This window comes from Coptis chinensis, chromosome 1 (assembly GCF_015680905.1).
Source record: "Coptis chinensis isolate HL-2020 chromosome 1, ASM1568090v1, whole genome shotgun sequence".
Taxonomy (NCBI): Eukaryota; Viridiplantae; Streptophyta; class Magnoliopsida; order Ranunculales; family Ranunculaceae; genus Coptis; species Coptis chinensis.
In genome coordinates this window covers 2,525,480-2,543,979 of record NC_141456.1, presented here as the reverse complement: position 1 = coordinate 2,543,979, position 18,500 = coordinate 2,525,480, and the positions used below count along the sequence as shown (strand labels likewise).

Genomic DNA, 18,500 nt, shown 5'->3' with positions numbered 1-18,500 from the left:
CATCTACTGAATCCTCCAGTCTTCAATAAAGAGAAGACATACAAAAGTAAAAATCTTTTTCAAGAAAATATTATTAACATAGAAAAATATTTAATAGAGAATCTGAAAATTAATAAATAACAATAATCACTAATTTTTCATAATTAAAAAAATGGTTAATTAATGAACTATGTGCCACCACTGTGCCTATCCGAAACCAGCGATTGTATCACTCCGGATAGATTGTTCACTGCACTTATTAAGCCGGCAATTCCTTGTCGATTCACCTCATTTCGAGTTTCTTCAATCTGAAGCCTTCGTTCTTCGAGTTCTATTATGTCTTTGTGCCTTTTCTCTCTTTTTTCTTCACAAGTCATTATTGTTTCAGCTAGTACTGATGCACTCTTCAGTATGCTCGTGCCCACATTCTTGATCTTCCGTCGTCGTTTCATCTTTGAGTCCGATTCAGATGACTCGCCTGATGTTTCGTCTGTCATTGTATAGAACATGAAAAAAAATTAAGTAAATGATTGGATATGCACCATACGGCTCGTCCACACGTATGCATGGTTGCTTAGCTACAAATTTTTTTTTTCTCTCTTTTTTGCTAGCATTGCAGTAATTCATGCTAATGTGAACTCAGGACATGCATTGAATCCCAAATCAAAACGCACCATCTTATTTTGTGTGTGTAATTTTTTTTTTTTTCAAAAAATTGTAACTTGTAACTAAATATTCAATACAACAGCTCATAATTAACTAGTGGACTATGTGAGCAAAACGAAGAAAATCTTTTAAAAAAAGATATCCAAACAGTAAGGAATTGTTCTCATATCAGTGATCAGTCTGTGTTTATTCTGTTTTTATTACATTCAACGGTTAGAGTTTGACCAATAATAAATATTTTCCAACTTCACCCGAAAATCCAATAATAATTACACAAAATACCTGAAACGGTTGGTTGTGATGGAGGAGGAGGAGGAGGAGGAGGAAGAGTAGGCAATGGAGGGGCAGGTAGCAATGTCGTCGGTACGGAAGAATAAGCATTACCCTTTGCGTCAACCGCAGCGGGACTCGATGAGGAAGAGGGAGTTTTGGCAGCGTATCTACGATGAACTACTTCATTAAGAGCTTCGAAAACTTCAGAAACAAGATTAGTTGGAAGATTTCTTTCTTTGCGTTCGTGTTTCTCCAGTTTCCAATAAGATGGAAGATCATTAGATACATCGGACCGAGCTTCGTATTCGCGAACTTTCTTGTAATCTCGTAACAAGTTATCCCATTTATCATTACATTGATTTTGACTTCTTAAACATCCATTGCTCCAACAGTAATTTTCAACCCATTTCCAACGAAGTTCAGCGGTTCGAGCCGAAGAAGAAGAAGAAAGATTGTTGTTGTTGTTTTATTCGGGTTAGTTGGATCGGGTGGAGTAGTGGAAGCTTTAGTTCTTCTTTCATCGTCGAGTTTTTTAGCAGTAATGAGAACAATAGTTTCGTGGAGTGTCCAATTTCCTTTACGGTATTCACGAATGAGAGAAGTGGAAGGAGAAGGTGAAGGTGAAGGACAAGGAGAGATGAATGGTTGTTGTTGTTGTTGTTGTTGTGGTTGATGATGAGCATTTTGTTGTTGTTGCTGTTGGAAATATTGATGGTGGTGGATTATGGATGATGGTGTGTTTGGAGGCTCAGACATAGCTTTGGCATTTGTGAAAGAAAGAAAGAGATGGTTGATGGTTGGGGGTGGGGGTGGAAGAGAGTCAGTGAGTGAGAGAATTGATGGAGAGAACTGTGAATGGGGCAATGTCTAGTGTGTTACATGCTTTATTTTCTTTGACCAATTGAGGACTTTGCTATACCGTGGTATTTTGCTTGTTTTTATCACGATATGAGAACGGTATCTTCTGGTGTACAGTGCTCCATGCTCCTGCAAATTATATGCTATGTGTCACTTTGCAAGATTTTAATTTGCCAGACAGATGTTTCATTTCATTCCGAGCGTTTTTTTCGATTTTTACGTCCAAACAGAATCTAACATCTCGTCCGAGATTAATATTCACATTTGCATTGGATAGTTTCACTTTGTTTTTCACCAAAACGGTAGAAAATAAGAGAAATACTGCCTACGTAGAGGTGAAAAGAGGAGAAAAATAATGACTTGCATTGGAAATGCTCTTACTTTTAAGAATTGTTGGTCAATCTTAATAAATTGCAGTCTTAGAAAAAACAAATTTAAAAAACTGATGTTAATGCTTCTTTTGGTGAGCTTCTTATAAAATGTGAAAATGATCAAAGAGTGTGAGCTTAAAAAATAATTACAATACAACAATCTTTTTTTTTTTATGGTTATTACAATACAACAATCCAACACTATATGAGCTCTTAATATTTTGGTCATGAGACATCATAATTTTGACACTAGTATTCTCGCAAGTAATTTGAATATAGTGATGTTCCTATTACATGTACAAGGCATATCAGATTAGCAATAGCTCTTTGCTTTCTATCAAATAAAGACCGATCAAACCATCAAAGCACACCTCCAGATCTATAAAAGTTGGTTATGACACTTATGAGTGAGTCTCATGAGTCATGACAGAAGTTCTCATACCAGGCAGTGGCATGCATAGCCAGAAATTTGTTCCGGGTGAGCACTATAAGTTTTCAACTCAATTTGTATGTACACAACTACTTTAGCTTAGTTTGTTTTATTTTAGTTAAACATTGTACATCAATAAGAGTACTTCATCAATATATATATAAATATTTTACTTAAATAATCATTTCTTAATTTATTTTGTCAATATTTAAAAATAAAAAAAATTATGTTAATATATTTATATAATGGAGATTTCCTAATTCATAAGTAGTGTTGAAGAGCTTGCTTTATCATTAACATTCTGTCCATGTACAGTATTTATAACTTTTCATTTTAAGTGGTCCTAATGAATCCATCAGCTCAACAAAAGAAATATGACCCTTCATAGTTCTTATTTTTACCACTAATTAAAGTCCTTTTTGAATGCAAAGATAAAATTCAAAGTATAATAGGGACAAATAATATTATCAGTTTTACTAACTACGAACATAACACTTTTTTTTTTGACAAATTCCTCCTAGGTGAGCTAGGGCGTAACACCCACCACCTCCCCCATGGAGCTCCACCACTGTAGGGGGGAGGGGGGCTAACTCAATGAGTTGTCATGAGGCAATTCCACTCACATTTTCAGTCCCGTTGTTTATAGAGGTTCACGATTATCAGAGGCTCCTCACTTTCTCCGTGTAGGTACTGTAAGATTGTAACAAAGATATGACCTTACTCCATACCACCCTAAAGAAAATGACTTGTAGTAGATGTCCAAGTAGGACACACTTGGTGGTCTTTCCGTACTTTCACTAGTCTGCATGAATGCCACTTTGGAGCAAGTGGACGGGTTTTCAACCAGCAGTATTTTATCTACTGGTTGGTACGTAGAAATTGCAGCTTAATGAGTCTTAAACTAGTAATAAGGAAGCCTTAATTTTGGGAAACTGAAAATAATAATAATGGAGACTGAAATGGGGCTGTTGCCAATTACCATATGTGGTTCAAATGTTCTATTCAACATCTCTGTGGCGGAAAAAGAGCACTTTAATGGATTTGACTTTCAGAACGGCAGATGAATATAATGGTATAAGTGTATAACATTAGCTGTAGTTCTAAATTTCTAATTATTGATTCACAATTTTTTCAACTACTACAAGCATGTTTCTTGATCAAGATTTGATGACCACCACAAGTTTTCTCTGTTAGATTTTCATGTTAGGTTGACTAATTTCATTTGGATAGTTTTTACTGCATAAAATAAAATCTCCAGAAGCACACATTTACAGTCGAGCCAAATTTGAAATCTCGAGTTAGATTTTCATTAGTATAATAAAAAAAAATTAAGTAACGTTTACATTACAAGATTTTTTCAAAATTTCATTAACAAAATTACAAACGCATAGTATTGAATTATTGATTGCACATCATGCACTCTTTGGATACTATGCTCGAGATTAGCGGTTGTGATTAACCAACCGTAGCTGTCCAAAAACAGTATGGACCATAAATGTGGTATGGGAAGACACATCATTGGCTATGTCAAAGCTTGACATTAGAGCATTCTCAATGCAATGCAAGTCACAAATATTCATCTTCACGTAGGCAGTATTTTTCATCTTTTTCACTGTTTTGGTGAAAAGCAAAGTGAGACTGCCCAATACAAAGGTGAAAAATAATTTCGAACGGGATGTTGGATTCCGTCTGAATGTAAAAATCGAAAAAAACACGGACGGAATGACACATCCGGTTTGAAATAAAAAAAAAAAAAAAAAAAGTCAAAACACACGAGGCGGAATCCAATATTCTCGTCCGAAAAAAAAAAATTAAAATTAAAAAAAAAAACACACACACGACGATGGAATCTAACATCCCGTCCGAAGTTCATTAATTCGGCTAATTATCTCGGGGTTGAAGATTTTACCATCGTTTTGACTTGGGAAAATAGTCACCGGAGATATTCACCTTTGCATTGGGCAAAAGTTTTGAACCATAAAAAGGTGAATAAAATCACATTCCCACCATATCCACCTGCATTGGAAATGCTATTAGACGTTGTGATTTTCTTTGTGTATATCGGGCTAGCATTTACAGCTCTATGTCCAACTTTGACCAGACCAAAAACTAGAATCAAAATTAAGTTGACCACTCTGTTGATCTACACATGCCAAAACACGGGTTCATCGTATTCTGCCAATGAATGCTACTTGGCGCGCATTACGTAAGCGCTTATATAACACCTAGATGTACAGAATCAGTAAAAAATAATAACTCTTAAACCATTTCGTTCCTCTTTCGTCACGTCAAATTACTTTGTCTTCTCTCTTTTGGAGTCTCCATCTCAATTCTCGATTCCAACAGGCGAATAAATTAAATTTCAACCCGATCCTCATATTCTCGAAATCGAAGATTTCAATTTTCGGTTTCAAAAAATGGCAACTACTGGAAACAACAATCTCAATGCAAAGCTCGTAAGTTCAATTTCACCCAACTCTTTTTAAATTTCAATTTATTTTATTAAAATTTGTACTTGTTGGGATTCGATCTTAGGTTCTATTAGGAGATATGGGAGCAGGGAAATCAAGTTTAGTGTTGCGGTTTGTTAAGGGTCAATTTCTTGAGTTTCAGGTAAATTTGAGATGAATTTCATGTGAATTTACTTGTTGTAGGGTTTTTGAGGTGTTTAAATTAGGGTTTTTGAGGTGTTTATAGGAATCCACGATCGGGGCAGCGTTCTTTTCGCAAACATTAGCAGTAAATGATGCTACTGTTAAGTTTGAGATTTGGGATACTGCTGGACAAGAGAGGTATCATAGTTTGGCTCCTATGTATTACCGAGGTGCTGCGGCTGCTATCATCGTTTACGACATAACTAGCACGGTGTGGTTTTTGTTTTTTTTTTTGTTTCCTTAGATTTATTGTGAAAGTTTGATTTTCGGTTGAAATTTGATTGTTTTGATGGGTTTTAGGAATCGTTTACACGTGCTAAGAAGTGGGTGCAAGAGCTGCAGAAACAAGGTTTGCGGTCTTTCCATATGTTAAAGGGATATGCTTGAGATGGTTTCCTTATTGGTACTTGTTATGAATACAGGTTTATTTTGAATTTTGTTCCAGGTAATCCTAGTATGGTCATGGCATTTGCGGGAAATAAAGCTGATTTGGAAGAAAAAAGGAAGGTGACAGCAGAGGTGAGTGTAATTTACGGAATTTTTTGGAGGGTTTATTTCTGGTTAGATGATAGGGGATTTATAATTAGGTTATGCAGAATTCATCATGATTAGTTGACATATAAGGAGGCAACAAGATTGCTGTTTATGATGATGTGCTCCAAGTAAAAATAAATAAGTCTTTTTTTTGGAAACATCAAATTGGTAAACTGCTCTCGAGTCTCAGTAGGGGAAGTGAATTTTGAAGTTGACAAAAAGTAAAGGGTATGATGTGCGAAGTAAACTTTTTCTATTACATTTTCTGATGGCGATTTGCTCCAATTATAATGCTTGAATCCATACACTTATTCGGATCGGGGATTTCCATTCAACTTGTAGGCTTTTTTTATAATGCAACAAAGATGTTTATTTTCACTATGGTGTCATGTTGCTGGCAGGATGTGCCCAATTTGATTTTGTTAAAAGTGTAATTTTATTCAATGAACATGTTCATGGTGCTATGCTTAAAGCCTGATACTGACAATAAAATTTTCAGTGAACTATTGTTTTTTGAAGAGGTTTTAAATGTATTTTAGGTTGTGTGGTTAATTTCATGGTCACATTCCCTACAGACCTTAGTATACACACCCTGCTTAATTGATGTCATGGTCATACTTAATAAAGACAATAGTATATACATGTCTAGTTAATGAGCTGCACGGGTCTTTGAGTTGCAGATATGGAGTTAAGGTTGAAGCTCTATAAGTTGTGTTTATAATTATACTGGTTAGGTTGGTCTGTTCTAGTATTTTTTGGGATACCAATGACTCTAGTGACAGTAATGGGGAAATGTTAGGTAGAAACTTCCATTAATATGATCACAGTCTGCTAGTACTTTGTGTCATACACTGTTTCATCAGGAGTTACTGAGTTAGGTAAAAGGAAAAGAAATTTTAGTACAAGCGTCCAAGTTATGGAAATAACTTAATCTCCTTTTCTGATTTGCACTTTTTTTTATCGCTCTTCCATGTAAGCATCCTGCGTGCCCAGCCGTGCTCGTATGTATCAGTTCTGAAAAAAATTCCCTTGCAGGAGGCACGCTTATATGCAGAGGAGAATGGACTTTTCTTCATGGAGACCTCTGCAAAAAATGCTACTAATGTCAACGACGTATTTTATGAAATAGGTGTGTTCATTTTCTTCTAATTGATGAAAATTCTTTCTGATTATTATTAATTTATTAGCATTGTTAGCTGGAATGGAATATGATCTGAACATCTATAGAACTCCTGAATTTTATGTCCTTTATCCTCCTGAAAATATGTAAACCACTACAATTTTCTGGCTGTAAAATATTTGTTATTCTGATAGTGGTTTTCCCATGGGTTAACACGCTTCCTACTAAGCACGAGCATGGCTGCAATTCATATTGTGGGGTATCGTTAGAACTTTATTTGACAGTGTCTTCATGGAACCCCCAATGTTTGAGTTGATGTTTGGCGGACCATCTCCTTGCACTAAATCGGTTAATTGTACATTTTATACCTTGTCCAAAGATGATTGCAAATTGAAAACTTTGAGCTGTAATTTTCCAGGGTAGAAATGTCAAAAATGGTTTGTTCCCCCCCTCTTTTTTGAGGATTATCTCTATGGTGAAGAGATCCTCTTGACCGAAAGCAAGTCCCATTTGGGGTTGTGCTCCATCTAGATGGTTGTCAAATAGGTTGGCAGCTAAAAGGTGTCACTGGATCTTAATCTTCTCTGTAATTTTTGATTGGAAGAGGGAGTTGATATCCAATGTTTGGTTTTGGTGAGGCCCATCTATGTTGCCACCATGTTCCCATATCGTTATCACAAGTGCAATTTTAGCTATGTAACACAATTATGTATGTTATCATTGCGGATTCTTTAAAAGGATACTTGTTTCATTGTCTATAGATTTCGATTCTGTCTAATGATATTTTTGTATATGTGAACCAAGCAGTTTCTATCCATTACTTTTAATTTTCTTTCTTTCGTCTTGACCTTGAATATTTGTTTTCATGCAAGCAGCAAGGAGGTTACCTAGGGCCCAGCCTTCTCAAAATCCTGCAGGGATGGTTCTCGTTGACAGACCAGCAGATAGGTCCCAAGCGGCTAAATGTTGTTCCTAAGTAATTTGTTTCCCTTCTTTTATTAATCAGATCTTTATTTTGTTCTGCACATTATAACTAGGCACCAACTTCTGAAATAGCAATGGGACTAGGCTGATACTGAACCACCATAGTAACAATAATGCGTTAAGCTTTCTTTTCTCAATAATGTCTGCATCAAGTGTCTGAGATGTAGCTAAAGACCATTCACACTACAAATGATGAGGGTTTCTGAACCAACCGTAGCGTAAATGTCTACGTTTTTTGGAGTATGCATTCATGGTCTTTGGTCTGACATTTTGAGATGTGGGCATAGAGTGTATTTTTATTTTTTGTGGGGACTTCTCCCGTTATTTTTCGTCTGTTTATTGACTCGATTATTTTCTGATTGGCAGGATTATTATAATTACAGTGACTTCTCAAATGGTTGGTTTGGACAGGGTGAATACAAATGCCAACAAAACACCGTGGAGGTCGTCGTGGTTTTGTTTTATGGAGAAGTTACTTTTGTTTTTATGGTTTATTCGGAATTCCCCAAACGCTGTAAATGTGTAGTAATATGTGTGTGGATCTTCATACATAAACATTTTAGTGTGATTTAATGTTCTTTTAAATATTGGCATTTCACACCTGTTTGGAAGAGAAAATATATAAAACTTTCGTCATTCATATATTTCGGTCACATATTCTATCAGATGCAGTAATGATAATCGTGACGTTTTATAAAAATACTTAAACAAACTCAAAACCGTTTGGGCATTTGTAAGTTTTTAGATCAGGTTAATTTTTGTGTGAATATGATCTCCAAATTATTCTAAATATTGTCACAAATAATCAAAAAAAATCTGAACTTACTAAATATAGTATTAAAAATCGTAAAAATGAACTGTTTATAAGTAGTCAAACTTCTTAATTTGTTGACTATATTCAATGAGGTTACAAATTTCAGATTTGAATAATTTTTTGTGACGATATTTAAAATAATTAGAAGATTATATATAAAAAAAAAAATCCGCTAAATCTAAAACTTAAAAATACCATAACAATCATGAATTTGTTTATGTGTTTTTGTAATACATGTCACTAAAACCCCTATTATAACTTAAATGAGGTTAATATTACTCAATAAACATATTAGTCATGGTTATTTTTGTTAGGTAAGTGACGTTTGAAATTCTGGTGTCGGACCGAACAGACACTATATAAACCTCTTTTTCAAGTTCAAAAAAATCTCTCAACGGCTACTCCTTTCTCTCTCTCTCTCTCTCTCTCTCTCCTTCCGACCAAATTCCATTTCTAGGGTTTTGAATATCTCCAAGAAAAAAATGAGTTCCGAAGAAGCCACAACAACAACAACAACATCAAGAGATCTCCCTCAAGAAATTGACGAGTTCATTAAAGAATCAATCGATTTCTCTTTAGGTCTCCCTATTTCCACAAACACACTTGAATTAAAACTCCGTGCCTCTGAACAATCAAGAAAATGTCTTCAAGATCAGTATTTTCTTTTACATTCCAGATTAAAAGATAAAGACCAAAGAATCGACCGTGCTAGGGTTAGTAGGAACTTTTTATTTTTCTACATTATTTCTTTTTATATATAATTTTGTTTTGTTTTGTTTGAATTTTTATTTAGTCGGAAGCGAGTCAAAGTGCACTAGCATTGAAGAAATTTGTGGAGGAGAATCAGAAGTTGGCTACTGAGTGTACTAATCTTTTGAACCAGTGTTCAAGATGGGAGAAAGAGTGTTTGCTTTATGATCGTGATCGAGAAGCGTTGATGGAATTTGCTAATGAAGCAGATGAAAGGGCTAAAGAGGCTGAGGTTCGTGTTCTTGATATCGAAGATGAGTTGAAGAATGCTTCAGAAGAGTTGGAAATTTATAGAAAAAAATGCGAGAAGCACATGGTATATTTATTATTTATATATATATATTCCCCAATGTTGTTTAATGATTTTAAAAGGTTTTAAATTTTTGTGTATTGATTAGTTGGGTTTCTTTGGTGGCAGGTTAGCGAAACACGGTTGACTGAGGAGTTACATTTGATGAGAGAAAAGATTACTATGCTTGAGCAATCAAGGTATATAAATGGGTACTGGTCAAATTTTATAGTGGGGATAAATGTTTTTGCGTGTATTAGTATGCTAAATTTGTTATTCATTTTGCATTAATCAGGTTGCAAGGATGTAGTGATAATCCTATTCACTGTAGCAAATGTTCTTTGCTGAAAGCAGACAACCAAAGTCCACGCCCACATGTACTAGCCGCCATGCCCGTGAGTTAATAACTCTTAATTTTTTTCTAAAACTTAATTTGGCACTTGATGTTTGATTACTGTTTTAAACAACTAATAGTGATCTTATTAGTGAGATGGCCAGTACCATTGGGTTGTCTATGCAATCTGCCAACATATCCATCAAAAAAGGCTCTTAGTTTAGTAGCAAATAGATGTTATTGTTAGCGGCTTATTATTGTGTGTTTGATTGGAAAAGGGTTATTAGTAGGAAGATACACTTTTTTGTGAAGATATCAGATAAAAAGCATAATATGAAGTTATTGCCCATCACCTTCAAAGACTTCTATGGAGAAGTTCTACGTGAACTTTCTACAACCTTCAAAAACTTTAAGGGAGAAGTTCCATGAGGGCATGTAGACTTTTGTTGGGTGGAATGCTGATGAATGACTTTAGGGGTGGTAAACTTCTCTTATTTACGCTTCCTATCTCATGAGAAGACGCACTAATAAGTGGCATCCCTTTTTGCACTAAAAACAAAGTTTTTAGTACAAAAATATAATTTTATGTACAATGAGTTTCCTTTTTCTAATAATCTTAAGTGACAGAGTTTCTTGTGATTTCTTTACGTCATTGCTTATAGTTCTTCAGCATCGGATGATGGCCCTGTAATACATTATTGGTTTTTAAATTTCTTTATTCTACTTTTTAAATTATACTGTTGAGAGGTCTGACAAATTCTTATCATGTTTTTTCTTAAAGCATGACTCGTCTCCATGTGGTGCAACTTTGGAAGAAGGTTTACTTGATTCAGTGCTAGCTTCGATGGTTGAGAAAGATGGATTAGCAGCAAATGCACGTGCTTTTCTAGAAGCAAATAAAATGTTCGAATCGTATAAGAAGTTGCTTAATATGTGGGACCAGTGAGTTCTTTATTCATTTTTCATCTTTAATAACTTATGTTGATAGTTTCTACTTTATGTGTAATGCACTTATATATTTTGGAGGTATGGGATGGAGTATTCATATCTTTCTGCTGGATTGATGCACACACACAAGCTAGAAAATATTTAATCACGTCCAATGGTTCATGTGTCAAGAAAATATATTTTGATTCACTCTGATTTTGTTGTTGTATTACTAAATCAATACACAAGAAGTTAAGAAGCTAAAAGAGAATATCAATGCCTCAAGCCCTCAATTAGTTGTTAATTTATTATAGATGCAAGTACTTCCTAGGACCTGCGAAGTGCGAACGCCTAAAGAAAAAAAAAATCTTGATTGATATGCAGAATTTTTGTTTTATCTGTTGCAGTTTGCGACCATCCAGTCAAATTGTTGTATCATTGGTGGCTGAAGTCAAGACACTGCAGAATGAGAAGGAGCATCTTAAAATTAACCTTACCAAGGCTGAGGAGGAGGTTAGCATGGATGGTTTTTCCTATGTTGTTTAAGGTTTATATTCCACTACTTCTTTTGGCAACGTTTTTGTATTTTATCCTACAGGTGAACGTACTATTTGAAGATAATAACATCTTGGATGTAGAGAACAAAAAGTTGTTGAGGCTGTACAACAAAGAAAAGCGCCATTCAGGGTCCGGGGATGGACATAATACTTCAGCAAAGGTGAGATTTTACATTTTGTTGATACTAATACTTTCTAAGTCTTTTCAGATTGAACGAGATGTTGAGTTAATATCAGAGTGATGATCATGTAGCAACTTCTATTGAGCTTCTTTTTAAGGACATAGTAATGGATATATGTAGCAACTTATATTAGATAATCCTTCTTTTTTAAGGACATAGTAATGGATAGTTCCTAAGATCATTATTACATTAGGACTATATAATGCGATTTGAGTCAGATTGTTAGCTTTAACCTATCTGAACATTTTTGTAGTGTCCGCTTATCTCTTGCGACTTTTAACGTTTTCCTATAAAGCAGTCCAATACCGTACTGCTGCATTGATCAATTATTAAAATTGGTTCATGTTTCTTTTTCAGAGCAACAAAAGAAAGTCGAGCCCCAAGAGGTGCAGTCCGATTAAGAGGATGATAGAGTTCGATAGCCCTAGTTCAAGACAGCCTTTGTCTCCTTTACTGCAGAACTCTGCTAAATCTCGAATGAGCAAGTAACGAGAACAAATGATGTATCTGCAGGTCTCATCTCTTGTATTAACAAATTGCCACTCCTCTTTGTAACTAGCGACCAGTTCAATGGATTTTGGATTTGTGCTTTGCGTACTTTATATGGCTTTTCATTTTCTTTGGATCATTTACCTTCAGTCATGGAGATTCGCTCTTAGCACCTTATTAATCCAGCAGAGATCTAACCTTTTTCAAACCATACAACGTCAACTCGTGTGGAGTACACGTCAGTGACATCATGTAACCCCATGGTGAATTTTCTGTGCTGAAGGATAAGTTTGCTAAGGTTGGAACTTCATAACTGTTGTTACATGATCCAAACTCGTCATCCTCTTCTCTGTGTACAATTGACAAAGGTCTACAAAGACACTTTCATGGCAAGTTCTTTTCCCAAAGCAAGGTCCAAACCAGTTCTGTTAGCTCAACTGAACTGATGATCCCAACTACTATGGGATTGTGAGGTATATCATTGGAAAAACAATTAGGGTTAACTAGTATTACCCACTAGAAATTGGCTCATCTAGTGTGTGTGTGTGTGTTGGGGGTAACACTAAACTAACCCAAACAATTATTCCTTGTCTCTTCGTAAACTACTTTATGGATTTGTTCAGGTTCTTTAGTCTACTGACTCGTGGGAGTTATTCTATATATGGCTTTTCCCACCAACACGTTTATGATTCGTGTGGAAGGTTTGAACTATTGTGCTACAGATTCAAGACATAAATTAATTGCAATTTTATCTTTATTTTACTTTATTGTTTTCCCTTTCCATTTCTTAATTCTTACCTTCCATGTCTAGCTTAAGAAGAAGAAAAAAAAAGTGGTTTAGGAAAAGTGCCTTTAACTTTGCTTTATGTGCTCGATTCAAAAATGAGTTGCATACGTAGTAGTTACGTACCTCCCTGAAAGTGCATTTTACTGAGGTGATACACTAATAAAATCGATACACTAATCCCTGAAAGTCATTTGTCAGATGCCTCTTAGAATACCTTATAAAGTTATAAGTAAGTGAAATTTGAAGAGCTAAAGCTTCGAATGTTAAATCTTAATATTACCTTATTTGAATTTCTGAAACACCATCATACACTCTTCTGGGTGTAAATAAAGAGAAGAATAAGAGACTAGAAAAAGAAAAAAGAAAACAAGAGGTAGATACTAAGGGATAGTGGGTCGACTCTAAAACTGTTTAGACTTTAAACAAATAAACAGATACGATTGCAAGAACGCCAGCTAAGTCATGTGTGCATTTTTATTTTATTTTCAAAAGTAGCTTTTGCATTTTTGAATTGGCTCTAACACTAGTGCCATACTTCTTTGCAACATGACTACTAAGCATGTATAGCTCACTGTCCAAAAAAAAACGCAGAAAGAAAAAAGAAGCTATTTGTACGTGAGGTTGTCGGAATCATGTAACCCTTTCACACTTTACAAGTTAGCCCATGTATTGCGAAAAAAAAATTATATAAAGAGAGGTACATGCTCTCTTCCATCTACATTCACAGTTCACTCGATCTACTCTCTTTCCCTAAACCCAATGGAGAAAAAAATGCGTCTGTTTTCGGCTCTTTTCACTGTATTGCTCCTTACGGCAATTGGTAAGTAACTGTAGTTTTGCATGGACAAAATTTAGTTATGTGCATAACTAAGTGTGTTCTAGACCAAATGGAACAAAACTATGTCTTGTTATTAGTATAAACGATTCAGAACCTGGCTTCCTCACCTTCTATGCCAACTAGATTGTGTTTCTTTTTTTTTTTTTTTCACAAGCATGAAATTGGCATTAAATATTGATCACAAACAGCGAGTGACACTCGAGTCCACTATCTTGTAAATCTGATCGATCACTATGTTGGATGTATATAATATTGTCAGATGGTGTCTTGTTTTGAAATTGTGAAAAAAATGTCTTTCAATTCTTTCAAAGCATACCGTGGCATACACAAGTTAACCCTTTTGGAACATTATAATAACTGAAAACATGTGGCATACACAAGTAAATTGTAAATGCTTGACACTAGGGTGAACTTGCTTTTCTTTGTTGAAGAGGTAGGAGCGACCATTATCGAGGGAAGGACTTGTGAATCACCAAGCCATCGGTTCAAAGGCATGTGCGTGAGGAAGAGCAATTGCGCTGGTGTTTGCCAGACTGAAGGCTTTCGAGGAGGGAAATGCAGAGGATTTCGTCGTAGATGCTTTGCACTAAACCTTGCCGTGAATGAGATCTCTTGAAGCAGTCTATATAAGATGGCCAATATAAACGTAGTATTTTGAGACAATATGCACACTAGCTGCGCTCTCAGATATTCCTTTGGAACTAGTAGTGTGAACTGTGAAGTGTGTCTTCTCTATATATCTATAATATCTGAGTTAAGTAAAATGTGCACGGAATTTGTCGTGTTAAGCTGTTTCTTCATGTTTGAGGAAATTTTAATGAAGGTTTTGGCCACTTTTGGACTGATCCAAGCTGTGTTAGTGTTTCCAAGTTCAAATTGTAGACGATTAATAATTTTAAAAAAAAATTACCACCCGGAGTCCGGATATGCAAAAGAAGCAATTTCCATATTATTTTTTAGTACAGTGGTACAACCACTACAACATATACTTAGAAGAAAAAAAATTCAGAAAGAAAACCACATTAGATTCTTAAAAGCAACAAATTTTGCATCTCGAGCACCCGCAACCTTAACAGAAAATATCCTCAACTCTTAATCCATAAGCTTCATCAATTTCTTCCAAGCTGGTCGACTGGAAATGTCTTCCCACCATGCATTCAAGTATTTTCTACCCTTTATAAGGTGACTCATTCCAGCTTCATTCATTAAGTGCTTAGTGGCTGGAAGGTGTGTTAAATCAGCAAGAGTAAATGAATCCCCAGCAAGATATTTGCTCTTAGATAGTCTTTCCTCATAAATATCAAGGACCTTCTCAAGCTTTTTGTTCACTAACGTGGGCTACTGCAATGTCCCCAGGCTTACCCATTTTGGGAAGGATAACAAGATTAAATACAATACCGAACACCAAGTCATCGAAGTTGTGGGCTTCTACTTCAATCCATTGATCAACTAATGCTCTTTCCTCTAGAGTGTTGCCTATTAGATTTGGACCGCGGTCTGCGTACTTAGCTGCATAATACCTTATAATCGCCCTTGACTCTGGATGATACATATCGAGGATTACAAATCAATTGAACCAAGTTCCATGACTTAAACTTGCAATAATTAAGAAGCTATGCCTTTGGAAAACTGGTGTTACACTCATAGTTAACCCTTGATTTTTTGACAGTGCGGTGGAGAGTGAACATTTAGGCAAAGAGTTGGCATAATATATGTTACATACAAGCATACAGTTAAACCTATTGCATGATTAATTCATTGTTCATTTGTTCATAGTGGTCACCTCTTTGTCTCTATGTATATTAATCAGTGTACTTACCAAAAGTTTCAAATCTCCGTCCTCTATGGCTGGAACTTGTCCAAAGGGCTGCAAGGAAAACAAATATGCAAAGGTCAATTGTGGATTGAAGCTTGATCCAGAGTCCGGATCGGAGGATTGTCAAGAAAGCAGATACATACTAAGGCCCCTTTCTATTCTGTGGTTGGGCTGGCACAAGGCCTAGGAGTCTAGGACCAGTTGGAGATGCTCGTACAAGTAAAGGATACCGAAAATGAAATATTCAGAGAAAAATTTAGAGCTAACATTGAATCATAAAAGTAAAAATTCACCTGTCGAACGAGAAACTCTGGTCTTTTTATGCTCGCCAGTGTCTAAATCGACGTGAATGAGTTCAAATTCCACATCTTTCTCAAGAAGGCATGCCATGACTCTCTGAGGACAAACTGCCCTGATTGAACCATACACTTTCACTGCCATTTTAAAGCCCACTAGCGAACTTTGTGGAACACTTTCAAAACAAATTTGATGAGCAGTTCTAGTCGAGTTAGATTCAATTTATACATTTGAAGTTTGAGGTTGGAGCTTAATGGTTTGTGTTTCTTTTGGGGGTTGCGGGATTATTAAGAGTACTGGTTGGTAACATGAGGGTATTACTTGCCATTTCTTATCCCCCGACAGGCCGACATCAATTCACTACATTCCGTCATTCCCCAGAGATTGACATTTTGTTACTTGGACGAGACTTGGCCACATAGTGAACCAATTTATACCAAGGAGAAAATCCACAAAACGCACAAGCGTACTTTTTTACTTGGAATTGGGGTGGTATTGGCATTTCTATTTGATGGGACTAGCATCTCTTTGACAAAAAGTAAAACAATAATGTCTTGTGTTTAATATGTACAATTTGAACTGAAAAAAACAAAAAACACAAAAAAATAAATGCCGCGGTGGATATAGTATTGTTTTTGTTTTTTTTTTCAGTTCAAATTTTGCGTATTAAATATACACGACATATAAATACCTCATTTTCTTTTTTAAAGTTTCTTTATACACTCCAAAAACAACACTAAAACCATGACAAAAAAAATATACAATCAAATCATAATTTTGCTATTTCGCAATAAATATTTTTATATGTTATAAGAAAATTTTGTGATCAAATTAATGAAAAAGAGTTTTGATAATTAACACAAACAAAGACTCCATTTTATTAAACAAAATCATCTAGCGGCAACTAATTTTTTTACGAAAAAAAAAAAAAAAAAAAAAACTCTAATACTATAAATTGTGTAATCCCGCGGCAACTGCTTGATGTTAGTGCTTTTTGTGTATTTAATAGAAAAATACTAATAACTTTGAATTAGTCAAAAGGTTTTAGTCCTATTTATGGAGTATTAATACGCGGACCCCTCTGAATTCCTAATTCAGATAATCGCGTCTCTTCATAGTTAAATATCATAAAGAGAGGGAGAGGGAGAGGGAATGGCTTTATCCCTTATGGTTATAACGTAGTCCACTATACACCACGATTTATTTATTTATTTTTATTTTTTAAGCTAAAGCTCACCCACGATTCATGAACAAGTAAAGCCACTATGCTGGTGTACCTTCATGTATTAAATAGACAAAAGTGAAGAAACGTGGGCCTAGCACAAGAGACAGTAGCACCACCGCCAACGACAAAAGCTGGAGCCTTACACACACACCACAAATAAGCAATAGTAGAAGCAACAGGTAATGGTTTTGAATAACTCACCCAACTTATCCTAACGAAAAATATGAGATAAGGCTCCCAATTAACTTCAAATCTTGAACCGTTTTTTACTAATCAAATCATATGATGGTTTCGACTTTTCGATTACTGACACCAAGCAAAACATTATCACTCTGGAGGTAGCGCAGGTTTCGTTGGAATATTTGTTATTTTATTTAGTATTAATAAGTATCTTGTAGTATTAGTAAGTATCTTGTAATCTTAGTAAGTGACTAAGTGTATTACATTTTCCGAGATATGTGGATCTATGAGATATTCTGTATTTATGGAGTTTTTTCTTGTATATATATCTGCTGGTTATATCAATAAAGACTATCAGAAATATTCATTAAAACATCTTTGACATGGTAACAAGAGCCAACTCCGATTTTCTTTCCACTACCCCATTACTATAGAAATCAGAGTATTTTTTTTTGGATGTTTGGTTTCTTTTTATGGTCATATAATACAATTTGTTACACTATATCAGATTGTATTTATTACCCTCTTCTTCCTTATCGTTCTTGTCTATTAATCTAATTCATTGTTTGTGTTATATATCATAATGACAGACTTATCTACTAATAATGATTCCGTTGTTGTGCATTCCAATAACGATTCAGCTGTCATGTCTACTCTTTATATGAAGAAGAGTCACTTAGTCACTACTGCCGGATTTGTTGCCCAATCAGATATATCTAACTCTGCTCTTATTGTTTTTATTGGAAATAGTGATTGGATAATTGACACGGGTGCTACTGATCATATGATTTGTGATCGCTATAAATTTAACCATTTCTCCTCTAGTTGTTCTAAATCAGTCATTACTAATGCTAATGGTGTGTCATCTCCGGTTGTTGGTGTTGTAATCGTACCTCTATCCTTTTCTTTATATATCCATGATGTTTTATTTGTTCCATCACTAAACTCAGTAACCTTCTCTTTGTTAGCCAATTAATCAAATCTAATAATTGTGTTGCCTTGTTTTTCTTACTCATCGTATTTTTCAAAACATCCATACCAAGGAGAGGATTGGCGTGGTAAACAAAGTGGAGGATTGTATTATCCGGAGGATGGTTTACAACGGTCCAATCAAGGAGTACAAGCTCATGTTATGAGTGATGATAA

The 18,500-nt window shown here is 35.2% G+C and overlaps 3 protein-coding genes and 2 pseudogenes across 7 annotated transcripts; 3 read left to right on the top strand and 2 right to left on the bottom strand.

Moving 5' to 3' along the window:
- Window positions 1-55: 55 nt before the first annotated feature.
- On the bottom strand, window positions 56-1,730 carry LOC147521272 (uncharacterized; annotated as a pseudogene). Its single transcript, XR_015193890.1, has 2 exons — window positions 928-1,730; window positions 56-469 (listed from the first exon to the last, which is right to left on the bottom strand). The product of XR_015193890.1 is annotated as an uncharacterized LOC147521272 (transcript).
- Window positions 1,731-4,822: 3,092 nt separating this feature from the next.
- LOC147521271 (ras-related protein Rab5) lies at window positions 4,823-8,513 on the top strand. Of its 2 annotated transcripts, XM_086603467.1 has the most exons (8): window positions 4,823-5,033; window positions 5,113-5,190; window positions 5,275-5,442; window positions 5,532-5,580; window positions 5,677-5,750; window positions 6,801-6,894; window positions 7,761-7,861; window positions 8,236-8,513. In XM_086603467.1, exons 1-7 carry the CDS (start codon window positions 4,995-4,997, stop codon window positions 7,859-7,861), a joined length of 603 nt encoding a protein of 200 aa, XP_086459593.1. In that variant the 5' UTR covers window positions 4,823-4,994; the 3' UTR covers window positions 8,236-8,513. The 2 variants fall into 2 exon arrangements, with proteins under 2 accessions (XP_086459593.1, XP_086459664.1); XM_086603538.1 differs by lacking the exon at window positions 8,236-8,513 and having other exon boundaries at window positions 4,850-5,033; window positions 6,743-6,894; window positions 7,761-7,862.
- A 546-nt stretch (window positions 8,514-9,059) lies between these two features.
- LOC147521270 (uncharacterized) lies at window positions 9,060-12,319 on the top strand. 2 transcript variants are annotated; one of them, XM_086603364.1, is made up of 8 exons: window positions 9,060-9,396; window positions 9,477-9,749; window positions 9,852-9,922; window positions 10,018-10,099; window positions 10,838-10,998; window positions 11,391-11,496; window positions 11,582-11,701; window positions 12,080-12,319. In XM_086603364.1, the coding sequence occupies exons 1-8, from the start codon at window positions 9,166-9,168 to the stop codon at window positions 12,209-12,211; spliced, it is 1,176 nt and encodes a 391-aa protein (XP_086459490.1). In that variant the 5' UTR covers window positions 9,060-9,165; the 3' UTR covers window positions 12,212-12,319. The 2 variants fall into 2 exon arrangements, with proteins under 2 accessions (XP_086459490.1, XP_086459408.1); XM_086603282.1 differs by having other exon boundaries at window positions 9,062-9,396; window positions 10,018-10,117.
- Window positions 12,320-13,581: 1,262 nt separating this feature from the next.
- On the top strand, window positions 13,582-15,376 carry LOC147521269 (defensin Ec-AMP-D1-like). The gene is made up of 2 exons (XM_086603078.1): window positions 13,582-13,818; window positions 14,268-15,376. The coding sequence occupies exons 1-2, from the start codon at window positions 13,758-13,760 to the stop codon at window positions 14,450-14,452; spliced, it is 246 nt and encodes an 81-aa protein (XP_086459204.1). The 5' UTR covers window positions 13,582-13,757; the 3' UTR covers window positions 14,453-15,376.
- Window positions 14,764-16,349, bottom strand: LOC147521268 (glutathione S-transferase F11-like; annotated as a pseudogene). The gene is made up of 3 exons (XR_015219403.1): window positions 15,946-16,349; window positions 15,652-15,703; window positions 14,764-15,375 (listed from the first exon to the last, which is right to left on the bottom strand). The product of XR_015219403.1 is annotated as a glutathione S-transferase F11-like (transcript).
- Between the last annotated feature and the right edge of the window lie 2,151 nt (window positions 16,350-18,500).